The 20,774-nt window shown below is 35.4% G+C and overlaps 2 protein-coding genes across 3 annotated transcripts; both read right to left on the bottom strand.

The window, feature by feature from the left end:
- Positions 1-3,549: 3,549 nt before the first annotated feature.
- On the bottom strand, positions 3,550-8,115 carry LOC134151410 (keratin, type I cytoskeletal 12-like). 2 transcript variants are annotated; one of them, XM_062595906.1, is made up of 8 exons: positions 7,462-8,115; positions 6,774-6,856; positions 6,399-6,555; positions 5,241-5,402; positions 5,016-5,141; positions 4,416-4,633; positions 4,030-4,112; positions 3,550-3,647 (listed from the first exon to the last, which is right to left on the bottom strand). In XM_062595906.1, exons 1-8 carry the CDS (start codon positions 8,113-8,115, stop codon positions 3,550-3,552), a joined length of 1,581 nt encoding a protein of 526 aa, XP_062451890.1. The 2 variants fall into 2 exon arrangements, with proteins under 2 accessions (XP_062451890.1, XP_062451891.1); XM_062595907.1 differs by having other exon boundaries at positions 4,030-4,109.
- A 2,767-nt stretch (positions 8,116-10,882) lies between these two features.
- Positions 10,883-18,335, bottom strand: KRT20 (keratin 20). The gene is made up of 8 exons (XM_062595942.1): positions 17,901-18,335; positions 15,396-15,478; positions 14,821-14,977; positions 13,599-13,760; positions 13,392-13,517; positions 13,005-13,225; positions 11,630-11,670; positions 10,883-10,980 (listed from the first exon to the last, which is right to left on the bottom strand). Exons 1-8 carry the CDS (start codon positions 18,333-18,335, stop codon positions 10,883-10,885), a joined length of 1,323 nt encoding a protein of 440 aa, XP_062451926.1.
- Positions 18,336-20,774: the final 2,439 nt, after the last annotated feature.

Genomic DNA, 20,774 nt, shown 5'->3' with positions numbered 1-20,774 from the left:
TGCTGTTTAGTTACCATCCAAATGATCTTGTCTGCTAAGAACCGCTATTACCTGTTTTCAGTTTTTTTTTTAAATCGGCAACATCAGATATTTAGTAAAAAAATCAACTTTCAGTAACAAGTAGATGGTGTATTCTATTCCCCAGAAGGCATTTTTAGGCTCCAAATAAGAATATACTTCAGTTAAAAAAAAAAAAAGGCCATAAACATTTACAAAACCATCATCTTTTTAGAAATAAAAGTATTGTACCACTTAAAATTCTCCTTGTGTGCATAAGGCTTCCTTGTTCTTGGCTCTGTCTCTTGGCACCTGTAAAAGGATCCTGTGTTTCAATTTTATTTTTTCTTAGTTAGCTGGCTGTTCTTCAACAGACCTGGACTGAGATGAGACTATTTTACTGTCTACCATCTTTTCTGCAAGTGTCTTAATAATTCTGGTTCTATGGACTTCTAAAAACAAAATACACTGTTTTTAATCCATGATATGAGAACATTCAGGTAATATAAAAGCATTAGGAATCAATCAGACAAATTTGAGGTGTTACACCTTAGGACAGAATGAACTTTAATAGGAAGAGCCTATGTATTTAAGCAAATAAAAACTTTAAATGTATTTGTAAATCTTCCTTTTAATTGCAATGCTAATCCTTTACAGTGAGCTTTCAGTTCACTGGGACTCAGAATATCTTCTGTTCACATGAGTCAAAGTCAAGACTGTTTGGCTTCTTACAAGAATAATTCAAAAATGTATAGGTTTGAAATGCAAGGATAGTGCTTGCAAGTTAGCATGCTCTGCAGGGATATTGGATTTGGTGCCATGAGCTAAGCTTCACGCACCAAAACATGTCTATGAACAAATCTTATTATTTCAGGCAAAATAGGAGCTAAAAGCTTGCCAGATTTTACCATTTAAAAAAGCGTTTTTAAAAAATGTATCAATACTAATGCTCTCTTTTTCCTATTTTTCTTCCAGGTGCAAAGAATAGCTGGGTACAAGATCCCTGAAACCTAAAGGTAAGTGGAAGCAACTTTCTGTTTACTGGGGTTTATACAGTTTTGAATCCTGGCTACTTTCAATGTTTATATTTTATTACAGATGGTGGATTTTAGTTAACTTCTCAGTTTGAATATTTATGAGTCAATCATTTGGATTCTGAGGAGTACTATATAATGTTGTAGTGAATGCCAGGTGCTTTGGTTCATTACTGTTGCTAAGTCACAAGACAATGGCTAGAGTGGTTTCTAGTTATATTCATCAAAACTTGATCCTAAGCAATTCTTTTGGTCATCTTTAGATCATAATGGCAAGTATAGGATAAATGTGTATGTAGATAACTGCATGATTATTCAGTGGGACATTTACATTAAAACAAAAGTATGACTGAAACTTTAAATTTTCTGAATTCTGGATTGTGGAATAATGATTTCATAGCAATCACAATTGCAGTCCTCAGGGCATATACTTTATTTCTTTGTATGGAATTATACTGAAAGTATACATGTCTTTGAAGGAGGAGCACAAAAGAGAAAGCAAAAATGCCGCTGAAAATTAATACTGCTTTGGCTCATGAGTGAGTAAGATGGGCTTAGAATATGATCAGTTGGGTAATTTTTATTTGAAAGTCTCACTGATGCATAGAATCTATGGAATTACGTTTTTCCTGGAGCATTCTTTTGTTTCTTCACCAGTGCCACCACCAGTTGCAATCCATCCAGGTCTAGCCCCCTACTTCCTCCAGTCTTATATGCTCCCAGACCTGAACTGCCCCCTAAACACTACATTCCACCACTTGATACTCTTATAGATGCAATGCAGGAGGAAACATGTCTAGACAATAATCAAGCAAGCTTTGCAAATGCAGAAATAAAGCTCACGAATAATTTTTTAAATAGAAATGAAACAATAATCTGTTTTGTGAGATAGGTATAAGGCTTTTATATGTGGACTCAAATGGCTATGTTCCTGAATGAATTTTTACTGACTTTATTGTTGTATTTATCAATATCAGTTTCTAGTGCATAGCTGCATGACTGGTGGTTGTTAATATTCAGCCCTAATATTCATGTTTCTTTGTTTTGTCTCAAAGCTATTGGTGATGTCAGTATGCAAAGTTCAATAAGTTTGTAAATTTTTTTTTCAGCGTCCTTTTTGGTTGGTACAAACCCTTTTTTTTTAGTTTCTATTGTTCTGTAGCTTTTCAACATATAGAAGGGAAAGCAAATAGCTTTCTTTTGAACCACTTCCATTCATTGTATTGTCTCAACTAGGGTGAAATAATAGAAGATTAATTATTTATTTTCTGTTTTGAGAGTATCTTCACATATGTTTTACTGTTCATGTTTACAAAATGTCTGTGAATTTTGTTCTTTTAAATGCTAGCATTTGCCATGCTAACAATCAAAACAAAACACAGTAGGATGGTCAGTCATGGCTCATCGGGAAAGGATTTAATGAAAATGTGAATGATTTGACATCTTTGCCTTTCTGTTGATACTAGATAAGTCTTATAACTGGGCTGTAACATAGCACACTAAGTCAGTCATTTGACATTATGGGCATGTTTTTCATGTTTTACCTGAATATTATTTGAAAAGAAATATAACTTGTTGTTTTAAAAGAATTGGATGTAAATTTTAAGGGGATTGTGTTATGTTTTGTAATTTAGTTCTGGGTGAAATTCTTTAAAATAGTTCATTTGAGTGGAGTTCAGGAAGTCAAATTTCAATTCAAAAGATCAAATTGTATTCCCACCAGATGGCACTCTGGGACATCTAACTGCTATTTCATAATTGAGTTTGCTGCATACTTTGAAAGGAATGTAGCACTTTCTTTTTTCCACTATGCTTACAGCATTAATTTTATTAAAATATGTTGTTCTACTTGCAAAACTTTCTCTCTTAATCCTTAAGATTGCTGTAAATTGAGATTTTTAATTTGTATGCTATTGATTAGTGTTTTAATCCCACATTTAACCAGTTCTTGTATATGCTTGTTCTACTAGTGGATTGACTTCTTTAAATGATGACTGAATGCAAACATGTATACATGCACATGGCAATGCAAAATACCCAACAAAAATAGCAAATGTGGACCAGGAGTTACAATCCTAAATTAGGGTAGGAGGGATGAAAGGTAACTAGTATTTCAAAGCTTGTTGAGTCTCTTTTTATTAGTCAAGAAAACTGGAAGAAGAGGTTAGAACAGCAAAATTATTTTACCTATTAATTAAAAATATAAAAAAAGAAACCATGAGCATATCTAATTGAATGCCTAATGTATGCGCTATATTTTCAGTTACTGAACTAAGAATTGATGATGGATTTAAAGTTACATGGTGAAAATAGTGCAGGCCAATACCTGTAGACTGAAGCAGAAAGTATATTGCATAACTGTTGAGAATGAAAATGTATGTTTCATTTTATGCAGAAGAATCTTAGTAAATTAGCAAATCTATTTTATCACTTCAGACAAAAGAACAAAGTTATTAATCTACTACTGCTTTTAAAGAAGAATGCAATAAATGGATCCTCTGCAGTAGCAGATTGTGTCTTATATCTTCTCTTCAACTTCCTTAACATGGGATGCAACAACTTTTCCATCTACTACTTCCTCGACAATTGTCTTGATCTTTCTAGTTTTCGTAGGATCTAAACATCATAAACAAACAAAAAGTTATTAAAGTGTTAAAAAATACAAAGCAGAATAGCAAACTTACATAAGCAGTTTCATCTTTTTTCCTTTCCAATTGGTTTTGTGTTATGATTAACTTTATGATGTAGTTAAATCAAAGAGCATGTATTATTTTAGTTACAAGAATGAGTTTAAAAGTAATATTATTAGTACATTTCATCCCTATGCAGACATCACTGAGAATTCTGTAGGAGTACTTACTAATTCTGTATCAACTAGTTTTACTAGTTAGATAAAACAACTGTATATATAATTAACATGTACATACATTAATATTTATTTGAAGTTTAATGGGCAGGATTATTATAGCGGTTGTAAAAAGAAATGTTAGGTACTTACCCTGAGAAGAATCCAATGACTGTGTTTGTGATTTGGACCCAGTCAAAGATGAGCTTTCAAAAGTAACTCCCTGTCCTGCACTCCTAAAAATAAATCATAGACACTTGTAATATTGCAGAATGTTTACCAAGATCAGGAGAAATAAGATTATTCCTTTTTCATGTCAGCATTCGTAGGTTAATATAAATACAGAGTGGCTCAATCTCACTAAATAGATTATATGTTTAAAGAAGAGTTATCAGATATAATTATTTCAAAATCTTTGTATGTGCCTTATTGTCTTTTGGTGAACAGGCCATTTATTTATACCTCTTCTTTTTCCCTGAAAAGGATATTGCTATAGAAATTAAAACAGAGAAGATATTTTATATAAATTTGTTACTTACACAAATTCGCCATCCAGCAAGCGACGGTAAGTTTCAATCTCCATTTCCAGACGAGTCTTGATGTCTAGAAGTTGCTGATACTCAGCATTCTGGCGCTCCATATCAGCCCTGACCTGAAACAGCTGAGACTCCAGATTCCCAATCTGAAGTTGTATTTGTGAAAGCTGAGCACAGTAACCTCCTTCTGTTTCTGCCAAAGTGTCTTCAAGGGATTTTTTCTGTGTAAGAAGGATATTAAATGAACTCTGACTGACAAGAAAAAAATGTATTTAAAAATACAAAAGCAACTCAAATGGTTTAATAAGTGTAGCTTCATTACTAATAGAAATTTAGTTTTTTCTTAAAGCAAAATACTAGCTTGAAATGTGACATTCTTCAAATGTCTTTGCACTGAATGAGAACATAAAAATGAATCTGCTTTATAGCATGCTACTTGCAATCCAATTATAGATATTACTGCTATTTAGGAACTAACAAGAACACAGAGTTTAATAGGAAATAAATGCAAATCTTAAATATTATAGAACAGTAGAGGATTTAACAGCATTTTTGAAGTTGGAAAATTTGCAATGACTATTTTGTAGCTTCCCCTCAACACACCATGGCAAGCTGAGATTGTAGTTCAATTTCCAAGCTCTGAAGAGTCCTTTTTAGATCTGTGATTTCACTTTTTCCTGACTGAAGCTGCTCAGTATTGGTGGAGATTTCCCTTTTCAGCTCCCCACTCTGAAATGTCAAGGAAGGATAGAGTGTAATTTAACATAAATATTTACATTTATTTGACTGATTTATTTACATTTATTTTACTATCTCTGTGGTGCTTACTTTTTCATTGAACCATGCTTCAGCCTCTTTACGGTTTTGCTCAGCAATGACTTCATATTGTCCTCTCATGTCATTCAAAAGCTTGGTGAGGTCAATTCCTGGAGCAGCATCCATTTCAACGCTGACTTGTCCAGCTGCACTGCTTTGAAAGCCCTGAAGCTCCTGGAGAGATTTAAAGAATAGACGAGATTCAGTTAATAAAAGGCAAAATAATTCTACCGGAAATATATGTAAAGAAATATATGTGATACAAATTCTGTTTCAACAGGACTTCTTCCTAATCTGATTTTCTCATCTCTTTTACTTCCTTAAAAATACAGAACTGTGAAATGTGAATATAACATCTTGGCTGTCATTTCTGTTTGTCTCAGTAGTCTTGCAATTTAATTTTTCGATACACTTTGAAGCTGTTAAGGTGAAGTTTGTGTTCTCTAACTGTACCTCTAGAGTACTGGTAATGGGAGAGACTGTAGTAAGCATGTAGGTTTGCTTCCATTTATTTCATAGTTTTTATTGCTAAATTTTTATATAACTTAAGGAAATGATTTCGTTCACCTGTATCAAATACAGTTTTGGCATTCTGATTGAAATATATGTAAACTATTTTATTTAAAAATCTTTATTAATAAGTACTGTTTTCAAGTATTTTTTTAAAAGAAAGCCCAAGGATTGCATTATCTGCATTTATCACAAAAAGGCCAAGAAAAAATGGCAAGAGACGTTAAGAATATGTTCTACAGTACAGCAAATGCTGTGGTGGTAGTACATAGCCAGAATAAATCAAACAATTGACTTCTGAGTTGATTTGGCAACGGCAAAGCAAGAAAAGTTCAATTCTGTAAAGTTAAAAACTAGGAATAGTGTAATGTGCTAAACAAGGATTCCACAAAAACTAACCAGACATGGTTCTTGCAGTCTGAGAAAAAATGCTTTTCAGTATTTCTTGTGGCAAAACTGAGAAAATCAGTAATACTGTATCATCAAGAACACATACCTTGTCTGTGTTTTTCTTTCCCTCCTTCACATAGTAAACTCAGAAGAAGAACAGCAAACAAAACAAATAACGAAACCAAGTAACTATTCTGGCACAGATTAAGGAAATGTTTGATATTTCATTTTTTCTTCTTCATTGTTAAGAATTTATGAAAGAAATAATACCTCTTCATGATTCTTCTTGAGATAAGCCAATTCTTCATTCAGGCTTTCAATCTGCATCTCTAGATCAGCTCTTGTCAAGGTCAGCTCATCAAGAACTCTACGTAGACCATTGATGTCAGCCTCCACACTCTGGCGAAGAGCCACTTCATTCTCATACCTTTAAGGAAAGTCATTAAACATACTTTTTATTTGGTTAATAGGGTCAAATGCAAACTATTACTATGTCATTAGAAAGCTTTTGCTCTAAATTGTTAATATATATGATTATCATAATGTTCAATAGTTAAAGTATTCTACAGTGAAAGAAATATTTGAAGATACTAAAGATTTTTGTAACTTTTAGTAAAAGTTTTTGTAATATTAAGATATACTCACTTCAGTCTGAAATCATCAGCAGCCAGTCTAGCATTATCGACTTGCAGAATAATTCTTGCGTTGTCAATAGTCGCATTTATGATCTGAAATACAAACAATTTCCTGAAAATGATTTCATAGCCTGATGGAATACAGCTCAGTATAGCTATTTATGTGACTGTAATTCTAAATATGATTATAAAATTAAAGGTAATTTGTTAGACCCTTGCATAGCGTACTATGAAAACATTTAGGACAAGATTTTCAGCTTCTGTAAGTCAGCAAGCTTCTCGTAATGGAAAAACACCAATTTGCATTCTGTGACTTCTAGTTCATAATTTCTGAAGAGCTTACCAAGCAGTTTCTCAGGAACTGAATTTATGACATAAGAAATTAGAAACTTAATACATTTAAACATTTTAAGCAACAAGAGTTTGCACAGCCGGAGTCTATCACTGACTTCTTTATTTGAATTAGGCCAAGTCAGTTCACAGCTTTAAGTGTGATATAGCTACAGAATTGCAGTTAACATGCAACAAAAAATTCAACATAATGTGATACCAATGAGTCTGACAGAGGATTATTAGAAGTGTAAGTACTGTAGAATAAATTTGCTCTCGATTTCTGAAAGAAGTTTGTTGTTTTTATCTAACATCTTACTAGGTGAATTGCAAATGCAAAAGATGCATTAGGTACATTGCTTTGTTACCTTGCTTCGGAGATCTTCAATTATTGGGTAATATTTACTATAGTCATTCCCCGATCCAGTGATACCAGCACCAGGGCCATTTTTCTCATACCACTCTCGTATTTTGCGCTCCAAATCAGTATTGGCCTCCTCCAGAGATCGTACTTTGTCCAGATAAGCAGCTAGACGATCATTGAGGTTCTGCATAGTTTCTTTTTTTGAGCCAGAAAGAAGGCTACCATCCCCACTGCCACCACCACCACCAGTGCCAAAGCCACCTCCAAAACCAGTGCCTGAGCCACTAGCAAAACCACTTCCAAATCCAGTGCCTGAGCCGCTGCCAAAACCACTTCCTAAACCTCCACCAAAACCACTGCCTAAGCCACTTACATAGCTACCACCTAAACCACTACCAAAGCCTCCACCATAGCCACTGCTTAAACTGCTTCCAAAGCCTCCACCTGAGCTACCCCCAAAACCCCCACTAAAGCCAGAGCTTGAACCAAGCACAGAAGCAGCACCAAAACTTCCACCAGATCCACCACCAAAACCAAACCCACTTCCACCAAAGCCTCCTCCACCGCCAGAGCTAGACATTCTCATAGATCCCCCCGCAAGCCCGCTCCGAGAAGAGAACTGCCGGGAGCCACCACTTGTGCGCACAGAAAGGGCCATGGTGCTTAAAGTGCCCTAATCTATGCTAAGCACTCAAGGCTGATCAGAGAACAGGTTAGCCTTTATATAGAGAATGTGGTGGGTGTTTCAGTAGTATTTCACGCCTCCTAACAGATTCTTTAGTTCTTTTTTTCCCCCTTTTTTTTCTCTCTCTCTCTCTTTTTTGTTGGGGGGGGGCAGTTTAGTATCTTCTGACCAAAGTAAACGGTATGTGCAAATCTAAATTGTCCATGCGTGTGGAAATCTAATACCCTCCAGGTATTTGCTGTATGAGGGAGGATGGGTGGAGTAGCACTAAGACATCACAATAATGTTTTACCATGTGCAATAGTGCGCAGAAATTTCTTTTCACATTAAATCCATCCTAAATAATTTTTTTTGTCATTACATACTCATCCTCTTCTTGATTTGGGGTTGTTATTGTGTAAGTATGCTTGAGGCAGCAGAATGATCCCTTTCATACCATACTTCCTGTGTGCACGTCAAAAAAGAGTTTCTCTCCATAAGACATTTGTGACATGTTTTACTGAACCTCTGCCAGATCAGCACTCTCTACGTTTGTTATGAAGTAAAAAAGTGGTCAGCAAAAGTGCATGAAGAGGCTTATGGACTGTCAGTGATTTGTGTGTTGATCATTAATAGGAAAACATAGAATATAATTGATTACACTGAACTTAATTTGTAATTTTATCTTATGTCCTAAACCTTCAGGTATTGAATCATCTCTGTAAGGCTTGGAAAACAGTTTTCTGTGTCTAATACTGAAGCTAACAGTGCTACTACAACGTAAGTATAATATGCTTACCTTTTGCCAACATTTACATTTTTGAGAAGAAAAAGCAACCTTTGTTTCTTTTAAATACTTTGCTACTATCCCAAAATGAGGTAAATGATGTCTAGTGTAGTTGAGGATTTCAAAACTTTTTCAATTTTAACAGCTCTTTTTTGTGCTTAAAGTGAGAGAGGGAACCTCTGAGACACCTTTTAGGTGTGAGGAGAAAAACAGACCATCAGATTTTTATGTGATAGTGATTCGCAGGTCATCTCATCTGTCATGCTCCAATAGTATGTCTGTTTTTCAGTCTTTTATACTCCATGTGTAGCCAGATGCAGAAATTATAAATTCTGGCAAATTAGTGAAACTGTAGTTCTTTCCCTTCTGCATTGTTCCAAGGGTTCACAGAAAAACCTTAACTCGGTTGGCATTATTGTGCAAATTCCCAAAGTAATCACTTCCAGTTGCAGCTGTATCACTGACATTTTTTTCCATTGTATCAGTTGGATGTGAAAGCCCAGCTCAGAAACTCCTCACAGTTATTTCTTTGATTTGTGCCTTTTCTAATATAAATCTAAAGATCAGAATTATCTGTTATAGGTTACAGGCATAGCCATGAAAATTCTTCAAAATCAATACACTTTTTCTTAAGATGTTATTTCAGTAAACAGATTTTCCTTTGTACTGGCTTAATTATGTCTTTGGATTTGTCAACTGATATTTATTCATTTTTCATTTATCTACATCCATGATAATAGGTGTTTTTTCTGGCAGAAATGTTTTATGAGTGGTAGACCAAAGATTTAAGTAAACTTTTATATAGGCACATATTGATCACTTGGTATCAGTGACTCATTATTGTGAAAGCTAACGATTACTTTATCTGGCAGCTGTTTATGTGCAGTAAATAACAGACTGGACATTTCAAAAGAGAGATTTTTTTTTTTGGTATTTATATTGTCAAGAGGCAAATGTAGACTCCTTGGACTGAAGGTCTGGAATGACATATTAAACTTGCATTCTGTGGGAAAGGCCACATGCGGTTACTGGTTGAGGAAGGTTTAATAGGCAAAATGTATTCTTACTGATAAAATACCTTTGCTTAGTTAGTTCCTAGTGATAAGAGGAAAAAAAAATCACAGCGAGTGAAAAAGAATAAAACAACTTATGAAATTTTACTTTTTAATTTATGATGATTGAAATTGACATTTCTGATTTATTAGAAAATCATTTTTTACTGAGGCAGAGCTGCACTGCATTTGAATGGTAGTTCAACTTCAGAAAACATGCACTGAATAACATTTTAAAATATTTTTTAAAACAAATCTACTTTCTGTGTGCTAAAACATAGGAGAAAAAGCTAGATTGCTAAATCTTGGATTAAAGTTTAACTAATTTACTTACTAAATAGAGAGTTTATCATCTGTATCTAGTAAATTCTCTCATAAAGCTTTGGTGAAGGTTTCAGGAATAAAACTTAAACTTTTCAGCTATTAATATATTAAAAGCATGAGAAAACTTAATGAACCGGATGTTGAAATGAACTATCTGAAGAAATGAAAATTCTCATAGTGCTTTCAAAAGATTCGACTACTAATAAAAGCTTGTTAAGCACATGAGCAAGTTTTCGCCCGTGTCTGCATTGGATGACTTTCACCAGTTTAGTACTTTGAGTTTCTTAAAATCTTTAATAGTAAACATTGCTTCAGTATTTTCAAAATACTGATTTCTATTTTTTAACCTAGTCACTACATAAGTAAACCCAAAACTGTTTAAAGGATATTCTATACTTTGTAACTTAGTGATAAAACCCATTATTTTTATTGATGTTTCCACAGAAAAAAAAAGTAGTAAATTGTTTGATAATTGATGATTTGACATGTTTCGAATCTTGTTGATTTCAGGGAGAATTAGATCGAGTCCTTTATAATCATGTAGTTTTGATATCAGCTCCAAGAAGCTCGAAGGCTCTCTCCTCTGTGCTGACGCTATTTATATCTTCTCTTCAATCTCATTGATCTCAGAGGAGACGACCTTACCATCAACCACCTCCTCAACAATTGTCTTGATCTTCTTAACTTTACTTAATTCTGTTAATGAAATTGAACAGCGAATTAATTAAATGCAATGTTTATTGATAGGATAATAATACCACTAGAGTCCTAGTAGCAATTCCACCATTAGAAAATACAGAAAGCCATCATTTCATTGCATAGTTACTGTGGAGCAAACTTGGTGGAGATACAGTTTCTGGTTCTTCTGCTGTTACCCGTGATGATATATGGGACGTCATGTTGAATAACTCTCCTATCCCTCCTGACTGACCTGATAGCTGCTGTTTAGCACCAACTTGGTAGACTTAAAACCTAGAAATAGTCTTACATTGAAAGGCATATTTGAAAATTAAATGCTTTATTTAGGAACCTAGTCTCCTTGTGTAGCCAGTGGAAAGGAGTAGATGCTTCTGAAGGCCTCCAGACAGTAATTCAGTAATTCTGTGTTATTCTGCTGGCTCGCTAAGGAGCCTATGGTTTTAATTTGGGCACCTGAGTTATATACATAAAGCGTGGTTTGTATAATCCCTGTAGGTTATCCAAACAGTTGATTGCTTTCTTGGCGTAAGATTTTACCGGCTGAATATTTCCCATGAAGCTGTGTTATTTGTTTTACATCAGGCTAATGAATTCCATAACATTTCAAAAGGAAGCCATCAAAAAAAGGGAAGTTTATGTGACGTACCTTTTTCAGCCTCTGCTGTAGCTATATCCACTTGGAAATGCCTGTGCAAATCATACATTAAAAAAATATGAATATCTGGAGCTTAATATATTGAAGAAACATCTTTGTGTGTCTCCTGTATATTTAATCAAGACAGTTAATTTCATTTCATCACATTAGCCATGTGTTTAAATCAGTTTTCCCTGTTAAAGTAAAACTTGTTAAGCATGATCTGTAGGTGAAACGCAGATATGCCCATACTAGGCCCCGAGCCACAACTGCTATACATGGAGAGTCCTGTGGGGAGGTATCACTCTCTGCTTGTCCTGTTCTGTACTTTTGCATAGTTTTCTGCTTTTTTTCACTACAGGATATGGGGTGCTGGAACAGCGCAGCCTTTGGTGGCAGTTCACCTGAACCTCTTGCATTTTTAAGTAGCTTGGCCACTACTGACACAGATACAGCAGCAGAGGATCCAGTGCAGGCCGCCGAATATGCCCTAGGCTGCAAGTAAAGGTCAATACGCTTATGCTGAATGCCTTGCTGGGTGCCTGCAGTGTCTGAAGCAATTAAAAAAAACCTAGTCCTCATTAGCCCAGGCCTGCAGAAGCTACAGTCATTATGGTTATGGAAAAGTCAATACAAAATTGCATCACTGATACCTGATGCATCATTTCTACCATCTGTTTTTGCTTCTAACTTGTCAGCTTGTGGGATACCAGCAGCTAGCTAGCTGCTTAGCTCCAAAAGAGCAACAGGACATAGCAATGCAGAGGCTGATGGCGATACGTTCAGCTGGCTTCCACAGCAGCCTCTCGGACAGAGCTGGAACTGCTCTGTCTGTGGTTGAGAATTGGGCAACAAATAGACCTTTTCTCTTTTTTTATGACAGATTTTACCACTTTCACCTTTGGTGAAGGTATATGCATAGCATAGTGCCAGTCATGTTCTTTCAAACACTGGGTAGTTCGATATTGTAGCATAAAAGGCATCTTAGAAAAGGAAACGAGAACAGTTGTAATTATTACTATTACCATTTGTGAGGGAATTAAAAAAATTAGTTACTGTTTTAACATGAAGAAAATGAAACCACACATAGTAATTGTTCTATTTTAGAGTATTAAAGATTCTCAATTTACGTTTTCTGACATTCATTCTTACTGACGTTATCCAGACAGCTGTATCAGTAGCCTATCCCATGTCAGCAGTAAGATTTTGAAGTGAAGAAGCATCTACAACCCTTTCATTATGTTGGTTACAAGACTGAGTCTTCATCTTTCTCCTCTCCCTTCTTGGGGTTACTGTCGGATTTACTATAAACAGTATTTACAATTTTGCCTGCTCTCATACGAAACTAAACTGATGAGCGAACCGCGTTTAATGCTCAGTTCCTTACTCGCTTTCCTCTCCTTCCAGTAGGCGGCGGTAGGTGGCAATCTCCATCTCCAGGCGCGTCTTGATATCCAGCAGAACACTGTACTCGTTACTCTGAGCTGCCATGTCGGCTCGGATTTGTCGCAGCTGAGCCTCTAAATTGGCAACTGCTGCCTGTATTTGAGCTAGCTGGTAACTGTAACGTGCTTCAGTTTCAGCCAGAGTGCCTTCTAAAGACTCTTTCTATAGCCGATGAAAAGAAAAGGAGATTTTAGGAGATGTATTATTCGAGAGGATACACCTTTATGTTAAAATTACATTTAGTTTGGAAAACCTCACCGTTTCTGTATTTATCTGTGTAATTATCTGCTAAGCACATTCCTGATTTCAAGTACTGCTGATTATTTACCATGTTAAGGTGGGACTGTAATTCTAGCTCCAGGCCCTGGAAGGTCTGTCTGTGTTCTGTGACCTCTCTCTTTTGGTTTTGCAGCTGTTCAATATTGATTGCTACTTCCTGGTTCAGTTCTTCTGTCTGAAATACAAAAAATGGAAGGACTGTCACCCAGAACTAAACACGCTTGAGAATCTTGCCGATGTTTAAGTTGAGCATTACCTGTTTTTCAAATCGTTCTTTGGCTTCTTCGCGGTTCTTTTCTGCCATTTCTTCATATTGCCGTCTCATGTTTTCCATAATAGTTGCAAGATTGATACCTGGAGCAGCATCCACCTCTACATTAACTGAGCTACCCACCTCTTTGCGCAGTCTGTAAACTTCCTACGACGATGAAGATTGTATTAGCATCAGTTAAAGTAAACCTTTAATCCTGAATAGTGGAAGGAAATTAAAAATCCACAGAAATAGAAGTAGTTCTAATTCTTAAATAGTGCCTCAGGGTAAGATAACTTGATCACTTCATAAATATTATATATTGCATGTTATATTAGAAAACTTTACTTACTTTGTAGCAATAAATCTTACAGATAAACATATTATAAAAAGATGATTTCCTCAGGACCCAATCCATGAAATGACTATAGAAGTCATGGTTCCCATCTGTATGCTTTTGTGTTTAGTAACAACTGGTAAAACACAGATTATTCTTAAGGAAAACCTTTACTCCCTAATTTCTGTAGCTGTTCAGCATTTGATGCCTAATAACTGAGATGTAATTTAGCACCACATAGAGTTATACTACTTCTGGAAAATGTACAAGTGCTTCAGTGAAGTACAGCACAGTTTTAAGTAGATGCACCAGCTTTTTTTAAATCTAAATTGGCTATTTCTACTACAGTGCTTAAAGAACATTTTTTTCTGCAGTGTGACAAGGAATTTACAAATATAGAGCTGATACTATGACTCTTGATTACTAAGGCTAGTAATCTCAAAGGAAAGCTTGAGTACATACCATAATTCTGCATAATTAGCATTTAAGAGTCATCTTTAATGTAACATTTCTTTTTGTGTCTTTACTTGAAAGGGGGAAAAGTGGTTGTTTAACCTTTTCTTTGTAGGTCTTTGGAATTACAAAGGTAATGCTAAGGATGTGATTCAATTTGAGCTTAGACTCCTAGCAGATACCTGGTACAGTTATCTAACTTGCAGATATCTCTGCATAAGCCAGAGCTCCTATTCAGACCGAAGAGCCCGTGGCATTCACACAGACAGTATACGAACAGACAGATAAATGTTGATGTATTAACCTTGACCTGAATCCCACCATAAGCATCATATTCTTTCAGATTAAACATGAAAAATGCATTATTCCTAGTGAGGCTGAATTTATGTATGCCATTGAAAAAATAATCTCTCCATGATGGTGTTCTGCTGCTCTCACCTCCTCATGGTTCTTCTTAAGAAAAACTAGTTCTTCATTCACACTTTCAATCTGTGACTCCAAATCAGATTTTGTCAAGGTCAAGTCATCACGCACTCGGAGCAGTCCATTAATGTCATTCTGTACACTTTGCAAGAGCAAGTGTTCGTTCTCATACCTGTAAAATAAGGCTTGTTTTGTCATCATCAAAATACAACTGGTTGAAGAAATGTTGGAATGAATAACTACTGCAGCCTTAGTCCTCAAATTTTTCTTCTGCTAACTTTTGTATTAGAAAAGATTGCCTTAAGGTTTTCATTCTAATAGTAACTTTCAAGACAGAGTACAAATTTTGTCTAAGTAAGTATAGGAAATGCATGTACAAATTTTGTCTAAGTAAGTATAGGAAATGCATGTAGAATTTTTCAAAAGAATGGAGCAAATGACATTTGCACAGTATACCTGGTCTGTGTTACTACTTAATTGTGTTTTGTAAAGGGGATTTTAGTTCATATATAAATGAAACTGGCTGTCTAGAAGCTTTCATGAATAACAAGAACATAAAAGAGAGTGTATGGAATGATCATCGAACTTACTTCATTCTAAAATCATCAGCAGCCAGTTTGGCATTGTCAATCTGCAGGACAAGCCTTGCGTTTTCCAGCTGTGCAACACCAATCTAAAAAAGAATGGTTAAAAGGGATGATGTGTGGGTGGTAGAATTAGCAGACAAATCTAATAGATTCTTTAAAGTTATAGAAGATGACTTTGTTTTATGTTTACTAAATTTTTACCAACAGCCAGATTTTTGTTATCTGAGGAATGATCATGCAGATATTTCATATTCTTCTGTGTATTATGGTACTGAGAGAAGCAATTCTAATTGAAAATTGGAAACAAAAGTTCTGAAGCAGAGGAAGAAGAGAACAGGAATTTTTGCACATAAACGCAGACTTTGTCATTTTTGGAAATCTCATTAATACTGCATGTGGCCTTCATCATCTTATTAACTTTATTGTCTATTAGTCATCTAGGTTTAAGCTAAATTCTGTTTAAGGTGTGTGGAAGGAAAAAATCTTCTCCAAAATGTAAAGTATGCTCTCATAAGTATGCTCTAAAAGAGCTGAGATGGTCTGTACTCTGGAAGACACCTGTTTTTAAGGGGTGAGTAATAGAACTAGTGAAAACTAAGAGAGGAAAGATTTTGGAAACTGTAAACATAATTTGAAAGACAAATCTGTCAGCTGATTGCTGTGGAAATAGATTATTTTTTATAGTGGTAATTTAATGTTTCAAGCAGTGATCTACTGCTTTACTGGGCATTTGGTAGTATCCAATTCTGAAAATTTGGGAAAAAAGCCACTTTTTCTCACATATTGATAAGTTGAGCACTAGAAGAGCAGAGCTGAAGCCTGTCCTACTGTAGGGTTTGTGTCTGCCCTACCTAGGAAAAAAAAATGTACCAAAGAACATTAAGTAAAATTAAAGAACTGGTAAAAAGGTAATGTACGCGTTTGAAAAAAATTGGTAAGGGGTACTCATGATCTAGCTTGACAACCATTGATGGAACTGTTGTATTGAATAAAGGATCTTGTAATAGGAATAAATGTATCCTTCAATGTACCATAGTTTTAGGAGCCATGCATTCTTTGATATATTTGAGTAAGTTATTTTTTTGAAGGTATGAGGGTAGAAGTCTCTGAATTCTGGCTTTAGGCCAGATGTATTTATCTTACGTGGAGGACAAAGTCTAGTAACTGATTTACTGTAAATAAAAGCCATTCCTCATTTGATCACCACCATAGTCATAAAACTAGTTCCCCCTCTAGTCTACCTTTTCAGATAAGATTATAAACCATTATTGCTTTCTGGATATTTGCAGTCAGAAATCTTTGAGAGATGGGGCATTATATATGGATTTGTGAAACATTTTCATTTAATGCCAGGTTAGCAGCTAAAAAGAAAATCAGTGTTTACACAAAGATGTAATATGTTTATATATATAATCAATATAAATTATTTGGGCAGATTAAAGGAAATTACACACTGGAAGAAAGAGTTTTGGATTTTAATGTTCCTCAGTCAATTTCTCCTCTCAGGCAGCGAACAGGTGTGTTCAGATTGGAATAACTACAGATTACTATCTCCTTTCTCCAACCTGCCAAAAAGACAAAGGTCTGAAAATCTGTAATGAAACCTCACAAATATAAGACAGTTCCTGGTCATAAATGAAAGTGTTCTATAACTCACTCCATTATATCCAGGCAAATAAAATTCTGTAACCTGGGACACCTTTGTAACAGCCCATCTGGGATAAATTACAGAAGTAATTTCATTTTAATGCTAAATTCCTTCCTTCTTATCAATATAAATAATATCATTATTGACACTTGAGTATGGTATGAGGTGATAAACAGGGATTTTGTTTTTGACATGGTAATAATTGAGACAAATTATGAGAGAGAACAGCAGCACTTTCAGAACCTATATTTTTTGAGGCTTAAGTTTAGTCTACTTTGTCAAGCTGTTCTAAGAACCTCTAAAATAATGAAATGAATATGAAGACTTAGTTTATATTTTTCATTCTGCAAGGATACTGAGGGAAGAATTCAATTATATATTATATTCCTTTTGGGAATGTAATTCACTTTACATTGGGTGCCAGGATGCACCAATGTTCCTTAATGCTGCAGCGGTCCTACTTTGTAAGTTAATTTCCAAGCTTCCACTTACTTAGGTGTAAAATAGGAAAAAAAGAAAATTTTTTTAAATCTCTCTGAAATCCACAGATACCAAACTATATTTTAATATTTAAAGAACCCTTAGTACTTTCACTAATTAAAATTGCATAAAGCACATGTAATAGAAGAATTGATTTTGTTTCCAAGATTTTTCAGGTTTTAGATTAATCATACCTGTAGACATACATCTACTATATAAATTATGTGAAATCAATCACCATCTAATTTGTATCTCATCAAAATATTGTTCTTAACTGAGACAATTACAATTTGAAAAGTAATTTTGTGCAAGTAGATTATTATGTTTCTCCCCAGATACTTGAAATACATATATTTATAGATGAATATATGATTTCTTACCTTATTTTGGAGCTCTTCAATTATTTTAAAGTATGGACTATGGTCCTGCCTTATGTCTGAGGTGTTCTTCGCGTAATACTCCTTGATCTGCTTTTCAATCTGGGAGTTTGCCTTTTCTAGAGAGCGCACCTTCTCCAGATATGAAGCCAAACGGTCATTTAGATTTTGCATAGTTGTTTTCTCATTGCCAGTAAGCAGTTCATCGTTACTGGTACTATTAAGCTGAAAGTTACTGCTGAATTTTCCACCAAAGCCGTGTCCATAGTTGGTGCTGGTAGATATGCGGGTACCGTAGCCACCAGCTCCCCCGTAGACACTAGGTGCTTGAAATTTTTGGACGGCAGTTTTCCTGACAGTTAAACCACTGACACTGGGTGCAAACGAATGCAAATGGGAGGTTGAACCCAACTGAAAGCTTTGGTTAGAGAATGCCATTTGTGGTTTTTTCCTTCGTCTAAAATGAAAGAGCTAAGTCTCCACAAATTTGGGACAGCTAAAGTGAAGAGCAGTGTACGCTCTGTAAACCTTTATACTGTGTTTCGAGACGGAAGCGCAAGAGCTATAAACCCCACCTCTGTTGACACATAATGTAATGGGCAGGATATTGCCCCCACAATCTCTGTGGTGTAAGAGGGCTTTAACCTGTTCATCTGTATCTGGGAAAAAATCCTCAGGTAGTTTGGCTTTGTTTGTGATTGTTTTGAATAAAAGATAAAATGCAAGTAAGCTATTGAATGATTTATAACAGTATGCCTGCAGCCACAGTTTGTGTGGTGAACAAATTTGGATGAACAAATAGATTCTTACACCCATGTGCAGTTTATGAAATTAAAATGAGAATGTATTACATGTGACAAGGGACTTAAAATACGTATGTTTACAATCAAATTTAGTTTTCTGTTAAGTAAGCAATACTCTGGGCTTCAGAATGGTCCAGAACAGTGTCTAAACTATTAGAAAGATGACATTTATAACTACCATGTTAATTTTATAGCCCCAAATGCTATTCATACTGTAATCAGAAAGTAAATATTGCAGGGAACTTGCACTGAATATACATTCACTTAGTATTAGAAACCTTTGCCTGTTTGAACAAGCTTTCAGTGCAGTTGAAATTAAACAGAAATGGTATTGCTTTGGATAAAATAGTAAGAAGAATAATATTGGAAGTCCTTTTTCATTTGCATGTGAGATGCTGAAGTCCATGGTGTGATCTGAAGTGCTGAGATCAAGCTTCCAGCATAACTCACTTCCAGCTCTCCTGTGTGGTTAAAGCAACACAAGTAGTTGTTCATTAAATAATCCCATCTTACTTTATATACTCAGATACGGTTATTATTTTTGCAGGTGTGGGCTGTATTTTGATGACAGCATTTAGCTCCTGCTTTGTTAATATTCTAGATAAAAATACTGTCAACTACATATACATTTGTATTTGACATCTTGGAGACATCTGGCCTCTACATTCGATAGCAGCTTTTTGGAGCGAGTAGAGTCCTTGCGGAAGCCATCATCATAAGCTGTCACATCCACAGGATTCAAGAAGGTGAAAACTTGACTTTCCTGCAAACCTGCTCCCTCTCTGGGAACAATCTGAAGAGTTGCAGTTTTCTGTACAAAAATAGTTCCCTTATGGGGCGTTCTGTCGGAAAGTGAGATGGTATGTTTATTAACAGGAAGCTGGCTGCCCTTGTTAAATGTATTAAAAAAACTAACACTCCTAGTAACACCGAGGTTCCTAAACTGAGGATGGGGTATACTTCTGAGATACTAAATAGAGAAAATGGAAAGTAAGGGAAGAAGCTGATCAGTGAGGGGATCGTTAGTGCTGCTGGAAAGCGTGTAGCAGGTGTGCACTGGAACAGATGGTAGATGTAGTTCCTTGGGGCATTGCACTTACAGTACTTCAGTGTATTATTAATGTAGAGCTAGTCAGCTGGAACAATTAACACATACTGTTTGTGTTGGTGCAAAACAGCTGCTCTACATACTGCTTCCAGACCTTGAGGCAAGGAAATCTATGAAATGCTACACTTTGGGGCCTCAAACTGTGCCTGGCAGCATCTTCAAATTTCTGAGAACCCCTAAGCCTGGAGCATTAGGACACCAGCACTGGTATGTTTTAGAAGTTACTGCTGCTATCTAGCTTAGAATAAAATTGCCTACAGATTATTCTAAATATTACTGGGGCAAGGCAAATAGTTAAGCTGTCATGCTTAGCTCTTCTGAAAATGTGTCTTCCAAAGCAAATTGACCAGTGTACAGGGGAAAACATTTTTGCGGGAGGATACTGTTCACGTACATGAAATATCTTTGGACTTTGAACTTTTTTGGGTGGAACTGATAAGTGTAAATGACGGAAAAACATTTATGACAGTTAAAACCAAAGTGCACTAGCCAGATTATTTGACTGTAACTGTAGAAACTCAAGGCAGGTCTTTCGTTTATTAAAGATACTCAGACTGAGTAAGAATCAACAGATTAGTAGGATAAAGCATACACATTAAAGCTGTAAGAGAAATACAGCAGGAGATCCTGCTATGGTTCCTTCTTTTGGCTGTGCCTTTCACTGCCTACATGTCTGGCTGCAATAACTAACCTAAGAGTAAACATTCTACTTTGTTTTCTTAGCATTTATTCAAATTAGTTTTCTTATTACCTTGATGATGTTTCTTCTAAATTTCACAATTTGAAAAGTCCATTTTTTCTTTTATTGAGCAGAAGCCAAAGATTATTTGTTAATTTTTCCGTTTGCCTATAAACATAACAGATGTCAGCAAAGCTCTGTAGTGGCTTCTGTGGGCCAGATTCTCAACCTTTGTGTTCACAGCTATCACACTTCCAAATGGATAAGCAGCCACATATATCAATAAA

The sequence above is a fragment of the Rhea pennata genome, chromosome 26 (assembly GCF_028389875.1).
Source record: "Rhea pennata isolate bPtePen1 chromosome 26, bPtePen1.pri, whole genome shotgun sequence".
Lineage (NCBI taxonomy): Eukaryota > Metazoa > Chordata > Aves > Rheiformes > Rheidae > Rhea > Rhea pennata.
This window is presented reverse-complemented; position numbering and strand designations above follow the sequence as displayed.

Bases quoted from the DNA above. Each gene is read 5' to 3' on its own strand.
- LOC134151410 (XM_062595906.1), bottom strand. From the start codon at position 8,115: ATGGCCCTTTCTGTGCGCACAAGTGGTGGCTCCCGGCAGTTCTCTTCT. The intron at 5,142-5,240 runs GTAAGCACCACA...TTGACATTTCAG, and splicing joins AAGCATGGTTCAATGAAAAA to AGTGGGGAGCTGAAAAGGGA. The intron at 4,634-5,015 runs GTGTGTTGAGGG...CTTCTTACACAG, and splicing joins TACAATCTCAGCTTGCCATG to AAAAAATCCCTTGAAGACAC.
- KRT20 (XM_062595942.1), bottom strand. From the start codon at position 18,335: ATGGCATTCTCTAACCAAAGCTTTCAGTTGGGTTCAACCTCCCATTTG. The intron at 11,671-13,004 runs GTAAGGAACTGA...TGATTTGCACAG, and splicing joins CTGGAAGGAGAGGAAAGCGA to GCATTTCCAAGTGGATATAG. The intron at 10,981-11,629 runs GTACGTCACATA...TTTCATTAACAG, and splicing joins TACAGCAGAGGCTGAAAAAG to AATTAAGTAAAGTTAAGAAG.